Here is a 15,513-nt window from a genome sequence, read left to right as displayed (position 1 = left end):
AGAAGACATATAGAGCTTTAAAGCTTGCAATCAAAATTAACAGCTGATGTTATATAGAGAATACTTTTAGTTTTGCAATAAGAGCTGACATACAGACCCTGCTCTAAGGTTTTCACTAATAATTTCCAACATAAACCTGCTTTAAAATTTGCAATCATAATTGACACATACAGCAATTTAGGTTTATGTTAATAATAGGTCCCATTCGTGCATCAAGATATTCATTCGTAATAACTGACATTTGGACGCTTTTTAAAGGTTTGCAATAACACTGCAGGCTGACATTTATATAATGCTTTAAGAATTGCAGAAATAATGATAGTTGATATTTGCCTAAAATTTTGAAGTTTTGCAATAGTTACCATTAGGTACCAATTATATAATGCTTTAAGATTTGCAATAATGATAGTGGGCAAATTATATAAAACTTGGGGTTTTGCAACAATGATGACAGTTGTTATTTATAAAATGCCTTAATATTTGTAATAATAATAGTTTATACAGTTTAAGTTTGCAATAATACCAATTTAATACCTTGCTTTTTTTAATAAAGTATTAGGGCGCCGCTCAAAAACATTTAGGTAGGTTATTTCTACCTTCTGAATCCAATTCTCCCTGAGGAACAAGAGAACTGTTCGGTTCTGCACACAGATATTGCATCCAAGTAACCTATTTAACATGTATAGGACTGCTTGCCATCTGGGGGAGGGGGAAAAGGGGGAAAGGGAAAAGTCGGAACAGAAGTGAGTGCAAGGGATAATGTTGTAAAAAATTACCCGGGCATGGGTTCTGTCAATAAAAAGTTATTTAAAAAAATAAAAATTAAATTAAATTAAAAAAAAAAAAACAGTTATGTAAAAATCGCCCTTCTCGAGGTCTCCCGCCACCTTTAGACCGTGAGCATCCTCCAGGTAGCTCCGACACACACGTGTTCCAGGCTTGCCCCGCCCCGCCCCCCTAGCAGTCTCTCGCACGCGCATGCGCGAACACAGCCGCTTCCCCTTCATCCACTCACTGGCTGCCTCGGCTGAGTTTTTCCTCTCGTCCCGCCCCCTCGATCTGTGGTTGGCTTGCTGCTCTGCTGGGGGAGGCGAGACGGAATGGGGCGAGGGGGCGGTTCTGCGGTCGCGCCGCGCTGCCCTCGGAACGAGCGGGCCGCGGCGACGTCAATCCTTCGTCACTTCCGCCCACTGCAGAGCTCGTCCGCGAGGCCGTGGGTGTGGAGCCCCGTTCCCCGCGCCGGTCCCTGGCCTTCCGCCTGCTTGGCACCCGAGAAGCGGTGAGAGGCGCCGGGGCCGCAGCCCCTCGGCTCGCCCTGGTTGTCAGAGTTTCCCGGCCGCTGCCACCCACTCCCCGGCCTCAAATGTCAGAGCGTTGCGTCCGGCCCTGCTCCGCCCCCGCGGCGGGAGGGGAGGCCGGGGCGCCCCGCGGGAGGGTGGGCGCGCGTGGGGCGGCTACGGCTGCGGGAGGAGTGAGCGTGGCCCGGGCGCAGGGCGCAGGGCGCGCGCCCGGGCCGCTGACTTTGGTGTCTGTGAAATGGGGGAGGGGCTGCGTTCCCCCAGCTCCCCGACCCCGCCATGGAGGCGCCCCCAGGGGGCTCGGAGGAGTAACAAGGGCCGGAGCTGAACCCAGGCCCCGTGGCTCCACATCCCGATTTTCTTTGCTCCTGGCAGAGCCCTGTTCTAGAACCAGACCAGCCAGTGCCAGTCAGTCAGGAATGCCTGGGAGCAGGAATAATGGCTAGCATGCGTGTGTATGTACATGCATTTATATGTATGTAAATGTACAGCAGCCGTATTTTACATATAATATATGCAAATGCATATATGCATATGTATACAACTGTGCATATTTATATTACACGTGTATACTTTTACGGCTTGTAAAACATACATGTCATTTAACTTGATCCTCAGTGGGAGATAGGCGCTATTATTTCCCCCCTTTTATAGATGAGAAAACTGAGGCTAGGGGGAATTAATTGGACTGCCCAGGGTCTTACAGCTAGGAATTTTGAAGTAGGATTTGAGCTCAGGAAAACTTGAGCTGCTTCGACTCGTAACCTTTACCCGCTTCTGGCTTCGTTTTTTGGGGGGTGGACTTGGTGAGATTTCACCGGCAGGGTTTTTGGGGGTGATAGAGGAAGCAGTCCACCCCTGCAGATGGGCAGCTTCTCTGTAACTTGAAGTCTCAAATAGTTGCCTGGGGCCCTGAGGTTGCGTGTTTTAAATATGGTCATGGACCCGATTTCTGATAAGGCAGGATTTGAATCCAGGACTTGCACAGTTATGGCCGCCCAGGTCAAGGAATGACAGCAAAATGGTTTTTAAGGCTGAAACAATTCAGGAGAACATGCAATGTGGAAGGTTACTTTTACGTAATTTAGAAGAGACTGAGCTGGTCTTCCCTGAAGTTGCCCACATACGGGGCCTGAAGTTGCCCACATACGGGGCCTGAAGCCAGTCTTATTGATAGATGAGAGAGTAAAGAAAGGAGCCAAGGGAGATTCTTCTGTGGTCTGAAGTGTGGCTCTGTGGGAGTCCACATTATGTCTTTATTCACTCAACCTCTACCTGCTTTGATATATGCTTAATTTTTTTGTATCTTTAGGGCAAGGTTTGTACTCTTGTATTGTAAGCTGCATCTTAGGGTATATGTCAAAGCTGCTCCATCTGATCCTTGATGTGAATAATAGCTGGTATTTATATAGTGCTTTAAGGTTTGCATAGATCATCTCATTTAATCTGGTATTATCACCAGAGGAAATTCCCCATTATTGGATTCTAAAGCCCTTGAAGAAAGAATCTAAACTTATTTTTATTAAAGAATCCAGGGAAAGAAATATTTGCTCTTTTACATGCAAGACTCTGATGATACAAAGATTAAAAAGTTACACTAGTATGTGCTTGCTACAGTTACTTGAGTTGGAGTAAACACTAACCAGAGAGATTAGGGAAGGCTTCTTGTAGGGGGTGCCGTTGAAGGAAACTGCCAAGAGACAGGAGTTCATTCCAAGAAGAGGGGATTAGTATCCCTCAGCTCAAGGAGTGACAGAAAGTCTGTTAGACTGAAATATCGACTGAAGGAGCATATGAAATTAGTCTGGAAACAAAAAATTCCCAGTCCTCCTCACTCCACTATTCCTTCCAGTTCTTGTGACATGGGATCAGAAAATAATTTGGGTGGACTTCCTTCTGTCTGGCTCTTGCTCTCCTACATGCCCTATGGAAGGGAGCCCCTCCTGGCTTTCCTGACTCTTCAGCCAGTCTTTTATACCTGGGGACTTAAGTTGTTGCCAGTGATGAGATATTAGGTGTATCAAACACTTCTGGCACATGTGTCATCTTCCATTTTGTGCCATGTCTCACCCTAAATAGCCGGTTGGTCGCTACTCCAGTTGCCTTCAACCCTCCCAGGATCTCTTGCCTCCAACTTCCCATCTCCCCTTTGGCTCAGATCCTCACCATCTCTCATCTAAACTGTTGCAGTGCCTCAGGATAGGTCTCCCCAAGGCTGCCCAAGTATGGTATTTAAACTGCCTTCCTGACTGTCATTCCATTACCTCCCTTTCCAGTTTTTTATGCATTGCTCCCCTTCCAGTCCTTGATGGTCTGGCCAGTCTTCCATGTCCTATCTGTGCCTTTGCACTGGCACTTTCCCCTGCCTAGAAAGTATTCCTTCTTTATCTCTTAAAATTCCTGATTTCTTTCAAGGTTCACCTCAAGCTTGTGCATGAAGTCTTCATTGATTCCCACACCTGCTAGTATTTTCTCCCAAAAATTTGCCTTGTTTCTATTTTACATATGCATGTATATGCAAGAAACTTGGCACATAGTAAGCACTACACAAATGTTAGTTTTTATTATTGTCACTACCTGCGAGAATTTAAAATTTGACAGCAAGGATTGTCTGACTTTTGTCTTTGAATCCATAATGCCTAGCATTTCAAAGATCCTTAATAAATGCCTATTGGTTGATTAATTTCACATAGAAAAGCATTGCCCATTCTCTCCTTGCTAGCTGCTTTTTGTCACATTTTCCCTTTCTCCCTATTCTGAACTTTCTTATCTCAAGATATGTATACCTCCCTTTAACGCATGTACTAGTGCTACTTTTTGGGACCACCTATCTGCAATTAAAGTACTTAGCACAGTTTTGGGCATATAGTAGGTAAGGACCTACTATATGCCCAAAACTGTGCTAAGTACTTTAATAATAATAATAATAATAATAAAAGATTTTTAAAATGTTACCTAAGGTAGTGTGTTAGCTCATTTAGCTTCAGTCTTTCCTGGAAAAACGGGACTGACCTACTTTTTGTAATTGCATTTCTGTAACAAAACTTTTTGATGAATGAGTTATTTCTGTCATTTTCATTTCTTCTGTGGAAATCCTAAGGGAGTTTTATTTAAGCCACTAAATTAAGACATCCTCAAGCCTAGTGACTCATTAAGAAGAACTTGAGATCATTGTCTTCTTAGAGATAAAAAGATAAGTAAAACTAGCTTTGGTACTTAACTTTTAGATACACTGATATAATTATGTAAAATACTGTTCAAGATTATATTTTAACTGCACAACAGGTGTTGTAAGTACTTGGCAGTCTGGTCAGCTGGATTGAGTTTTGAACATGGATCAGGAAGTCCTGGATTCAGATTTTGTTTCTGACACTTAACAGTGTGAGCACAGGGAAGTCTCTTAATCCCTGTGTTCCAGACAAGCTTTAAGATTTTCCTGTTAAGTTTTGGGTGGGTGGTGATGCACACAGATTTTTGAGAAGTCTGCATGTTCACTGTGGGCCCAGCTGCTAGGGACTAGGAGGTTGCTGATGGACAGGCATGGGCTCTGCCTTCAAACACTTTTTGTATAGACAAGACAGATATGCATCAACAGAACAGGATTCATAATAGCCAATAACTGAATATTTAGGATTTGCCAAATGTTTTGCATACTTGATTTAATTTCATCTACTAGGCAGCAGGGGCTATATTGTACAGCATAAATTCTGAATATTTTGAGGGTCAATGGAAGGATCCAAAGAGCTTGGTTTTTCAGATGAGTAAACTGAGACACTGACAGCTGATGGCTCCGCGGGACCCATCATTTTTTGGCTGGCAGCCCTGGGCCCTCCCATTGTGCCACCTTCCTCACAAACTTGATGATTGTGCTTCTCAAATTTTTCTGTGGTCTTTCTCAATTCCCCAGAGCACACCCAGAAATAAAGGGGGAAGGGAATTGCTAACAGTCACAGAACTTGGTATAGCTAGAATGTAAGAGAAGATTCATATGAAGGAAATAGGACTTTAGTTAAAACTTTAAAGAATCATTTATATGGAACAGAGTTTAATTCCAAGCACAGGAATGAGATAAAGTCCAAGGAGGGTAGGATTCTCTTTCCACTGGTTTGTGTTGTCCTCTTAGGCAAAGCATTTTCTGCCCAGGAGGCACTTAATGTTTGTTGAATTGGAAAAAGCAGAATATTAAGTACTCAAGAAAAGCTTCTATTTTATGAAAATGTCTTGTATAAACCATCAACACAAAAGACGGTATGACTTCAATAGAGAATCAATTTAGTATGATGGAAAAAAACTGATTCTAGCACCAGAGGATCCAGGCAACTTATTATTTTGGGGATTGGGCAAGTGACAGCCCCATTTGGAACCTCAGTTTACTCATCTTAAAATGGGAGCATAGTTGAACTCAATAATTTCTATATCCTATGATCTTTTTCTTAGGCTTAAGAGTATAGAAAAAGAAAAATACTCGCCCTGCATATGAACTTTCCTCTTGTATGTCTTTAATAATTAATATACTTTATATCAATTAAATTCATTCTAGAAGCTAGATACTGTGCTAGACATTGGAGGCTAGAGACACAAATGAAGTCTCTGTTCTTAGGAAGTTTACATTTTGTCAGGGGGATGTATATACATACATATAAATGCAAGCTAGGAAATATATCAGTAGGAGGATCAAGAAGGATTTCATGTAGAAGATGGTGCTTGAGATGTGTTTTTAGAGATTCTGTGAAGTGGAGAAGAGAAGGGTGTGTGTTTGAAGCATGGAAACACAGACAACTTGTCAGGACTGAAAAAAAAATCACTTTGGCTGCATTGTAGAGTATGGGAAGGTGAATTTAGAATATGTAACAAGACTAAAAAAATAGGCTGAGATTAGTTTGTGAAGGATGGAGTTCTTTAAAAGCCAGAAGAATTTATATTTTATCTTAGAGGCAGTAAGTAGCACTGCATTTATTGAATGGCAGAATAACATGGTCATATCCTTGCTTAAGAAAAATCATTTTGAAAGCTATGTGAAAGGTAGATTGAAATGGGGAGAAACTTGAAGAGAAAGACTAATTAGGGACTACACCTAGTCTAGGCCTGTGGTGATGGAGGGCCTCATATAGAGTGGTAATTTTGTGAGTAGAGGGGAGGTTTGGATTCAAGGGATGTGAAAATTGAAAGGATGAAATTTCCCAGTTGATTATGTGGGATGAAGGAGAATAAGTAGTAAAGCATACCAAGATGATGGGCTTGGTAGACGGGAAGAAGAGTATGTCAAAAGACTGAAGGGATTTGAATTTGTCCTTGGAATTTTTAAGACTAAATATAGGTATAATGTGAGAGAGTTTCTTCTTTTAAATCCTTTTTGGACCAAAGTGGGTTAAAAACAGCAGAGACTTTGGAAGACATATTGGAATATTCCATTTTTGCTAGTAGGGGATCTTCAGTTTTACTGACATTGTAAATAATTTGGTTCTTCATTTAACACCATTAAAAAAGAATTTTTAGGAGGCATATTTAAACATAAAAGAAACAAGTTCAGTATAAAATCATTCTCATAAGTCTTCAAACAGATAAAAAGTAGCCGATATAGTGATTCTGGTACGTGCCAGATTATTTCCAAGTTAGCATGAGTTCTCTGTTTCTGCGGTAGGGTAGGTAACAAGCTGCCTCAAGCTGCTTCAGATTTCCTCTTATACTTTTAGATAGAATATTCTGAATAAATGTAGAGGATTCACTAATGCTGAATATGACAAATATAAATTTGTGAAAAGAAATGCTAGTTGATAAAATTACATATTATTCTATCTTCTCAAAGAGGGGGTAGGAATAGTGTTGGGAATTCAAGATCTTTTCACTGACTGGGACACTAGGAGCTTCTGAACAGCATTGGGGAAAATTGAGCGTTAGTGGGCTCATTTTGACATTTGAAAGTTTGGATTCTTTTATTGGAGATGGCCCTTTTTGAATCATTACATAAAATAATTGAATTTGGACTCAGGTTGACCTTTAGCATTTTTCTTGAATGCTAATTCAGGAATATTTAATAGACTGCTTACTTAATCAGACACAACATGACTGATATTTTATAAACAAAAAGTTAAAAAAAATTAATGCCACCAAATTGTGAATGCTGTTAACTTTTTAACATTACCATCGTTGGGATAATTAAATTCAAAAATAAAGTTTTCTGTTTCTTGCCTTTGGTAATTCAGTGAATAATTGCAGCTTATGCTTTGTTAGAAGTATATATAGTGTAAAAGTTATTGTAGTTCTTATGATTGAAAAATATTTGTTTGAGAAACTAAACCATCAGAATAAGAATGCAAGTGAATATGATAAGAACTGGGTTAGAAGTGACTTATAAGTAAAAAAAAAATTTTCTTTTAATTATATAGTTTACCTTAAAGCTTGGTATAAGGGTAATATCCTTTTTTCTACTCTAAAAAAAAAAATGGATGTATTAAAATATTGTTGCTAAGGTAAAATAGATTCAAAGATTAATGCTAAAAATTCCCCTCTAAAACCTTTAGAGATAAATACTATATTTTTGCCTACATTAATAAAGCTTAGTCATGTCATATTGTGAATTAGGATTTTCCTTCTTGCTAAAGCAGAAAACCACCCTTTTCTCACTAGATAATGTGTGAAAAAGACATGTATATTATTAGTTGTAGTAAGTTTCACTTGCAACAAAATGTCTAGATACTAAATTTTTAAAAATGTATTTAAAACTCAGTTGAATTTTTCTAATCTGAGTTTCTCCTATTATGATTCATGAGAATATATTCACTAAACCTGACTTTCTTTAGAAATATGTAATAGATTGATTAGTCGATACAATACTGTATAAAAGAATGTACTTTCAAAAATGTTAATGGATAATGATGTTTACTAGTGTCTGCCTGCCTAAACTTTGTATTTTCCCTAGGAGGTGTTTGCGCTTTGAGAAGCTTCTCAAGTTTCAATTTTGTACATTCCTTGGTTGCAGTAAAAGTTTCAGTGGATTAATTGTGTTTATCCAAAAAAATAAGATTTAAAAAATGGCTGCAAAAAAAGCATTAGTCATTCTGGCAAAAGGAGCAGAGGAGATGGAAACAGTTATCCCTGTTGATTTAATGAGGAGGGCTGGAGTAAGTATGCACACTCTTTCTGTTGTTGTATTTATGGATTTCTTTTATGTCTTTTGACCAAACTTACTAGAGCTTTATGAAATTTAAATCTCCACAGCTAGTATAAATAATGGTCAAATGTAAAGTCAATTCATTTTTGTTATTATGCATTTGGTATACTTGTTGGAGCTGGGGGACAGAATGTTAGGTAGACTTTTTCTGTGAAAGGGAACACAGATATTTGCCCAGATAAGAATGGATGGCTCTTTTCCTCTCTATATCACCAAAGGAAGTGTCACTCCCATTGAGAAGTTCACCGGATAATCTTGAGTATGTAGTGATCAAACTTATGACAAAAAAGTGAAATAAACATTTACTACAACTTCTTTGTGCAAATCTATTGGCAGCATATATAAACATCACAAAATAAGGGAATCTGAAAAAATCCCTTTCAGCTCTGAGAAGATTCTGTCAGAGACCATTGAGTCCAGCTCAAGACTCCCATCTACAACATCCCTGACTAGAGGTCCTCCAGGAGAGGGACATCACTATCTCTGCAGCTAGTTGATCTTACTTCGAATCTTGTCAGGAAGTTATTTTAGGACAAGACCAAATTTTCCTTTTCAAAAACTTACATTGTTTTCTTGTTCTGTACGCTAAAGCCATGTAGAAGTTTAGTGCTTCCTTTAAATACTTGAAGATGGTTATTATCCCCACTTCCTCTCTTCATCCCTGGTTCTTTCACCTGATCCTCACATGGCACAATTTCTAGTCCTTCACTGTCCTGTTGATCCTTGCCCTTTAAATGTGACAACTGGATTTGAAAAAAGTGTTCTAAATGTAAGCTAAATAGGACAGAGGAAAACTTGAGTCAGTCACCTCCCATCTCCTAGACATGAGTCTAAGCCTAAGTAGCCCGAGATCTTAGTTTTTTAGGCTGCCATATTGCATTATCAATTCATAATGCACTTGTCCTACAAACTGTCAATTTTCTTAAATAGAGGTCTGGGAATTGTTTTTGTTTTTCAGATGAAAGTCATCGTTGCAGGTCTTTCTGGAAAGGATCCAGTACAGTGTAGTAGAGATGTGCTCATTTGCCCCGATGCCAGTCTAGAAGATGCAACAAAGGAGGTTTGTCCTTTTTCATCAAACAGTCCTTAAAGCTGATCATTCTTCTTCAGTAGTTGATTTGAGAAATATAATCATGGTTTCTTCACTGTTCACAGAGAGTTTTCTATTACCTTATATTATAAATCATTATCATGTGTTATCTTGTTTATTACAGTGTGTAATTGGCACAAAACTTGATCATTTTTGTCTTTTCTATATCTATACAACAATGTAATCTTGTTATCTTGCCTGCTGTTCTGCTTGTTTCTTGTTCACTACCAAAACAAAAAAGGGGCCAGAGTGACAAGGATTAGCACTTGATCTTCTGAACATTTCTTGTTCTCATAATCCTGTATTCTGTTTTCAAAGGAACAGAAATAGTTACATGTTTACTTTAGGTAGAATGTTTGACAAGCCTCTGATTGAAAGAGAATTAAATTGATTGACATAAATTCATTCTATTGCTGTCATGAGAATTTTTTTTTTTTTTTAATAGCCTTTTATTTACAGGATATATACATGGGTAACTTTACAGCATTAACAATTGCCAAACCTCTTGTTCCAATTTTTCACCTCTTCCCCCCCCCCCCACCCCCTCCCCTAAATGGCAGGTTTGTCATGAGAATTTAAATAAGAAAAGTTTCCTGATTTTTTACATTGACTTGACTAGTGATGTCATCATCAAAATGAATTGGGGAGGATTACTTTTTTGGTCATCAGATAAAAAGAAATCTAAGGGGGAATCCCTGCACACAGGGAATTTTGGTGCCTTACATTTAGGGATATGACTCTAGTTGAGAATATTATTTATTCAATGGATTTTTAAAATTTTGAGAGAACACAAATCTTTTTCCTTCTAAAAACATGTTAATGGTAGGTTGTAGGGAATTTGTATGTTGATAATCCGTTATGAAACTTGTTGATGTTTTTTAAAATGAATACTTAAAGCAAGAAGAAAAAGTCAGTTATGATTTCTTTGTCTCAATTTTTTTTCTGCTGTGATACTTGGATGATCAGAACATTTGACTCATGTTTTAGTACCCAAAACATGTGTGACTTCTAGTGAGCACATGTCTTCTTGTGACAAAGAAAAAGAATACATATTTCTAATGTTATTTTTCTTTATTAGTTGTTTTTAATGCAGAAAAATTAGGATCATAAAAATAGTGCTGTATCTCAGTACATCACAATATTCACTGTTGTATTCTCAAAACTTTGTTAAGTGGAGTTTATCATTTCACTTTCTTATAGGATTAAAAAGAAACATTCACAAGTGCTATTGGCCAAATTTCTCTCTTGTTTAGTTTTAGCAGAGTGCTAAGTAGTAGCAAATTAGCAATTTGAATCCGACTTATTACACTTTATGTAAGCCAGGAGAAATGCAAGAGGTGCAATTAGAGAAGCCACCCCAAATGTTCATAGAACTATTTGTGTCTGACCTGTGGCAGAGCATTCTGAGCTCGTATTGGCCTGATCAGCCATACTCTAGCTCGACTCTAATATAGTGATGTCATTTTGGTCCTCTTCAAAAACGAAGGACAACCAAGCAGCTATGTGACACTGAGCAACTCACTTTACTTTTGTCTGCCTTGGTTTCCTCATAAGTAAAATGAATCTATTAATACCCCTTACTTCTCAACGTGGTTATGAGGAGCAAATAAAATAACATGTGAAGAACATTTGATAAACCTTAAAGCACTTTGTAAATGTTAGCTAATATTTTTTGAAAACTTCCGCTTTTGAAGTCATTTAGGACATGCTTTTTGATCACTTTTCTCTCGGATTCTTTATTTTTCTGAATATTCTTTATAATTAGTTTAGAATAGAAAATGTCATTAGAATGTTTCTCTTTAATAACCCTTTTTTTTGTTGTTTTTGAATCTTTTAGGCACCATATGATGTGATAGTCCTGCCAGGAGGTAATCTGGGTGCACAGAATTTGAGAGAGGTAAAATCTAAAGGAATTATTTAGGAATGTTTATAGTTCATATTTCTAGTGTCATTAAAATCTTTGAGGGGAACTGATATGTCAAGTGTGAAACTAATAATATAGAGTTTTAAGTTTGCTATGTCTTCAAAGTAACTATTTTTCTACAATATTTCTAAATCTTAGTTGTTTTAGGTTTTATTTCCATTTCATATCAAAAGCAGAATTATAAACCAGAGAAGATTGATTCATGGATTAATGACTACTTTATAATGTTACTTTTCTTTTTGTAGAGTCCACAAGTGAAGACACTGCTGAAAGAACAAGAGAAAAGAAAAGGCCTTATTGCTGCCATTTGTGCAGGTCTAGTATATTCTTCTTCTTCTTTTTTTGCTGAGGCAATTGGAGTCAAGTGACTTGCCCAAGGTCATACAGCTAGGAATTATTAAGTATCTAAGACCAAATTTGAACTCAGGTTCTCCTGACTTCAGGGCTGGTACTCTGTTCACTGTGCCACCTATCTGCCTCAGGTCTAGTACAGTCTTAAGCTTTTAGAATGTTGATACTCCAAAAGCTCTGGGAATAGTCTTTCAAGTTGACAACTATGTTCTAAAAGATTCCCTTTTATAAATCATAAAGTAACTTATAAGATATTTTGATATTGATAAGATATTTTGTACACTCATTTTGTATGTATATAGATAGATATTTTGGAGGATGGGAACTGTTTCACTTTTGTATGCATAGTGCCAAGTATTGGTTTATTAATTGATTGTGATCAAGGATAAATAGATTTGGAAGTTGTTTTTTTGCTGTTTCTTAAATTGTTTCCTGATTCTAGAGGGTCCTTCTCCTACTCCCTTTATCATTTTTTCCCCTACATCCTTAGCATAGGTTCTTTGAAATTGAAAATTTCAAATATTTTGTTAAACACAAAATAGCACTGTAGTGTTAATTAAAACACTTGCCCCAGCAAATAAACTCTTTGCCAAAAGATTCAGTTGTCACACAGCATGAAATCTGTCCCACAGTAAACTCATTAGTTGCCCTGTATGTGACTTTTAGTTCATGAGTTAAGTTGTAATCTTTCTAATTTTAGTGACTTCTCATTGGAATTTTTCTGATTGCTTGGAGCTGCTGTTTTCTATATATATAAAAATGAAAATGATATTGAAAACAATTCATTGTCAATACCTAACCACACAGTATACCAGACTTCGAGAGCTGGTTTCTAATTCTGCTTTTGATATTTATAATTTTGGACGAGGAGCTTCATCTTTCTGAACCTCCATTTTCTCCTCTGAACATGGGGACAGTAACTATAGTTCCAGCCTTACAGAGTTGTGGAGATTAAATGAAAGAAAGAATGCCCAGACACTTGATGAAGTATCAGTGAAGATTAGCTGTCATTACCATTACCATCCACGATAGTGGAAACTGAGAAAAATTTTGGCTTCTTATCTATCAGTGTACATTGCAGTGAGAAGAGACAACAGATAGCCATGAGGTCTTTTCTTTGAATATTTTAACTTTTCTTTTTGATTTGGAAAAAGTGCCTAAGAATGTCTACAAAACTAGATTCCAAAGAATAGCAGCTTCAGTACAGGAAGAATAGTCACAGAACATTATAAAGGATAAAATCCAAATCTCACTGGTACCAAAGCGGTGCACTAAGAGTTTTAGTTCACTTTGCCTGTTATCTGGTTTTTTTGATCATTTGTATATAAACACAAATTTATGAGGTGGACTTACTGCAGAGGACAGAATTAATACAGCTAATAGGGATTTTTCTACAGTAAGCAAAGAGATAAATGGTAAGAAAGTCCTTGGCTGTCCATGATAAGTGCAGGTCAACAGACCTTGGATTATCAAAAGAGATGGCTGATGTCTTTGTTAACTGTCAGTGAACTTTACAAGATTAAGGAGAACAGGAGAGAGGCCATGGCATTGGGGAAGGGCAGATAACCCAGTTTTTAAGTAAAAAAAGAATAAAACTAGAACACTGTCACCAAGAACGTATTCAGACTAGAATGAGCAGAATTGTAGAAAACATGGGCTGGGTGATGAATATCTTGATTCTCACTTGTTGGTCTTGATTAAAGCACTTCACCATCCCACTTGCCCCTTCTTTGACATCTTCCTACACGTTAAGAATTGTCCTTTCTAAAATGTGGGCCCCAAACTGAGCATGACACATCCAATGTGGTGTGAGCTAGACAGGGCTGGAGGGACTACTGTTTCCTTTACTCTGGAAACTCCTATCTCCTTTTAGGCAGCCAAGATTGATTTAGCATTCTGGCTCCTCTGTTGTATTATTGATGCATTTTGAGCTTGTATTCAACTAAAACTCACAGGCCTTTTGGATAAACTTCTGTCTCAACATAATTTGGTTCTCTCACATACATGTGAAGTTGGGTATTTGACCCTGAGTTTTAAGATTTTATATTAATCTCTCATTAAATTTTATTTTATAGGTTATTTGGCCTGACATTATAATATATTGGATTCTTTTTTTGGTCTCAAATCTGTCAGCCAACAATTTTGTATGATTTGTCAAAGCATGTTTATGTAACTTTATTCTGATTACTCATTAAAATGTTAACACAAGGATTAGGGCAGATCTTGATCTCTGGGAACTTCCAATGATCACTTCCTTACTAAAATCACTCCATTAATGACTTTTTTTGAGTACAGCCATTCAACCAGTTGTGGACGATAAGCTCCTAAAACAACAACAACAACAACAACAAATAGTACCTCTACACAAAGACTTTAACAGACAGCACTTTGAGAATTAGGAAACACTCAAAGAGATGGTTAGTATAGAGCAGAATTGTGGAATATGTACAGTTTTCCTAATCTTGGATCCTTAGACTTTATAAGGCGTTTTGTGGCATTTTTGAATCTCAGAAATGCTTTCCATTGTTCAGAATCACTTAAAAATACACTTTTGTTGCCTGAATATTAACTATGATTCCTCCACTTGAAATTTCTACTTTTTTATCCATATTGTATGCGATTAAATCCCATGATTTACTGATATCAACTAGTGGTTTTGTCACACAAAAACATTAATTTTAACTTTATCCTATATTTGCAAATATCTCCAGCATTCAGACATTTTATTGAATGCTCTTTATTGAGAAGGTGTCCAATGTGCATAAGTATTGTGAAGTTTGTTGAATTGTTCTATTTCCTTTAAGGAGATTTTCATTTAGATGCTAAGGCAAGTCATGAGTGTGAAAACTCACTTTCAGTAGAAGTATTAAATAAACAGAAGTTGTCAAAAGGCAGCCATATATGTAGTTGGGAAGGTGAGGGAGCAAGAGAGATTGAAGAGTGGGTGACCTCAGGCTCCCTTAGGGGAGAGGACTTCAGAAGCAGATACTGAGGAAGAAGCAACAGGAGGCAGACTGGACCAGGGCTTCAGGTTCAGGAGAGCAGTCGGGGAATGGTGACCCAGAGCCACTGTGGTCCAGAGGAAGAGGTGTAGCCCACAGGCTGTATTTGGGGGTGGGGGGATGACTTTGTGAGAATCACCACGAGGTGGCGCTGTGGATTTGTGTTATGGTCCCTTTTGTTCCCCGTGCTCTTCATTCAGTACCACTAGTATTCTGTGGCTCTGGTTATGTTTGCAAAAAGCACAAACTGATCTCTTTCCTTTCCCTTTTATTCATTCAATTCAGCAGGCATTTACTAAGTGCCTGCCATGTCTAGGACACTGCTAGAGGTTGGCTGGGTAAGATACAAAATTAGGTAAAATGGTGTGTTTTTTTTTCAGGCATGTTGGACTTAAGTTATGACCTTGTTGCAGAACGCTTGATTTTTTTTTTTTTTAGGTATTTGCATGTGTTATAGCTAAATGGAACAAAAAATATATTTAAGTTTTACAACAAATTTAATAAAAAGAACTTGGAATAAATTTACTACCAACCCCAAAAGTAAAAACCCTTTCCCATCCTAGTCATATGGTCATAGCTGATTAAAATAAGAAGGAATTCTAAAAATTATCCAGTCTAACACTGTCATACCTTTTTAAAAAATTATTTATTATTTATTTAAGACAAATACAAAGTAG

General features: G+C 37.7%; 1 protein-coding gene across 1 annotated transcript in view; it reads left to right on the top strand.

The window, feature by feature from the left end:
• Positions 1–1,152: 1,152 nt before the first annotated feature.
• Positions 1,153–15,513, top strand: part of PARK7 (Parkinsonism associated deglycase) — a 29,182-nt gene continuing 14,821 nt past the window's right edge. Inside the window, exons 1-5 of the mRNA XM_031962935.1 lie at positions 1,153–1,279; positions 8,218–8,419; positions 9,428–9,529; positions 11,397–11,456; positions 11,729–11,798. Of these exons, the coding sequence (XP_031818795.1) occupies positions 8,330–8,419; positions 9,428–9,529; positions 11,397–11,456; positions 11,729–11,798 (322 nt within the window). The 5' untranslated portion in view covers positions 1,153–1,279; positions 8,218–8,329. The remainder of the gene's footprint in view (positions 1,280–8,217; positions 8,420–9,427; positions 9,530–11,396; positions 11,457–11,728; positions 11,799–15,513) is intronic.

This window comes from Sarcophilus harrisii, chromosome 3, assembly GCF_902635505.1.
Source record: "Sarcophilus harrisii chromosome 3, mSarHar1.11, whole genome shotgun sequence".
Taxonomy (NCBI): domain Eukaryota; kingdom Metazoa; phylum Chordata; class Mammalia; order Dasyuromorphia; family Dasyuridae; genus Sarcophilus; species Sarcophilus harrisii.
The sequence above is the reverse complement of the archived record's forward strand: the minus strand, read 5'-3'. Positions and strand labels throughout refer to the sequence as shown.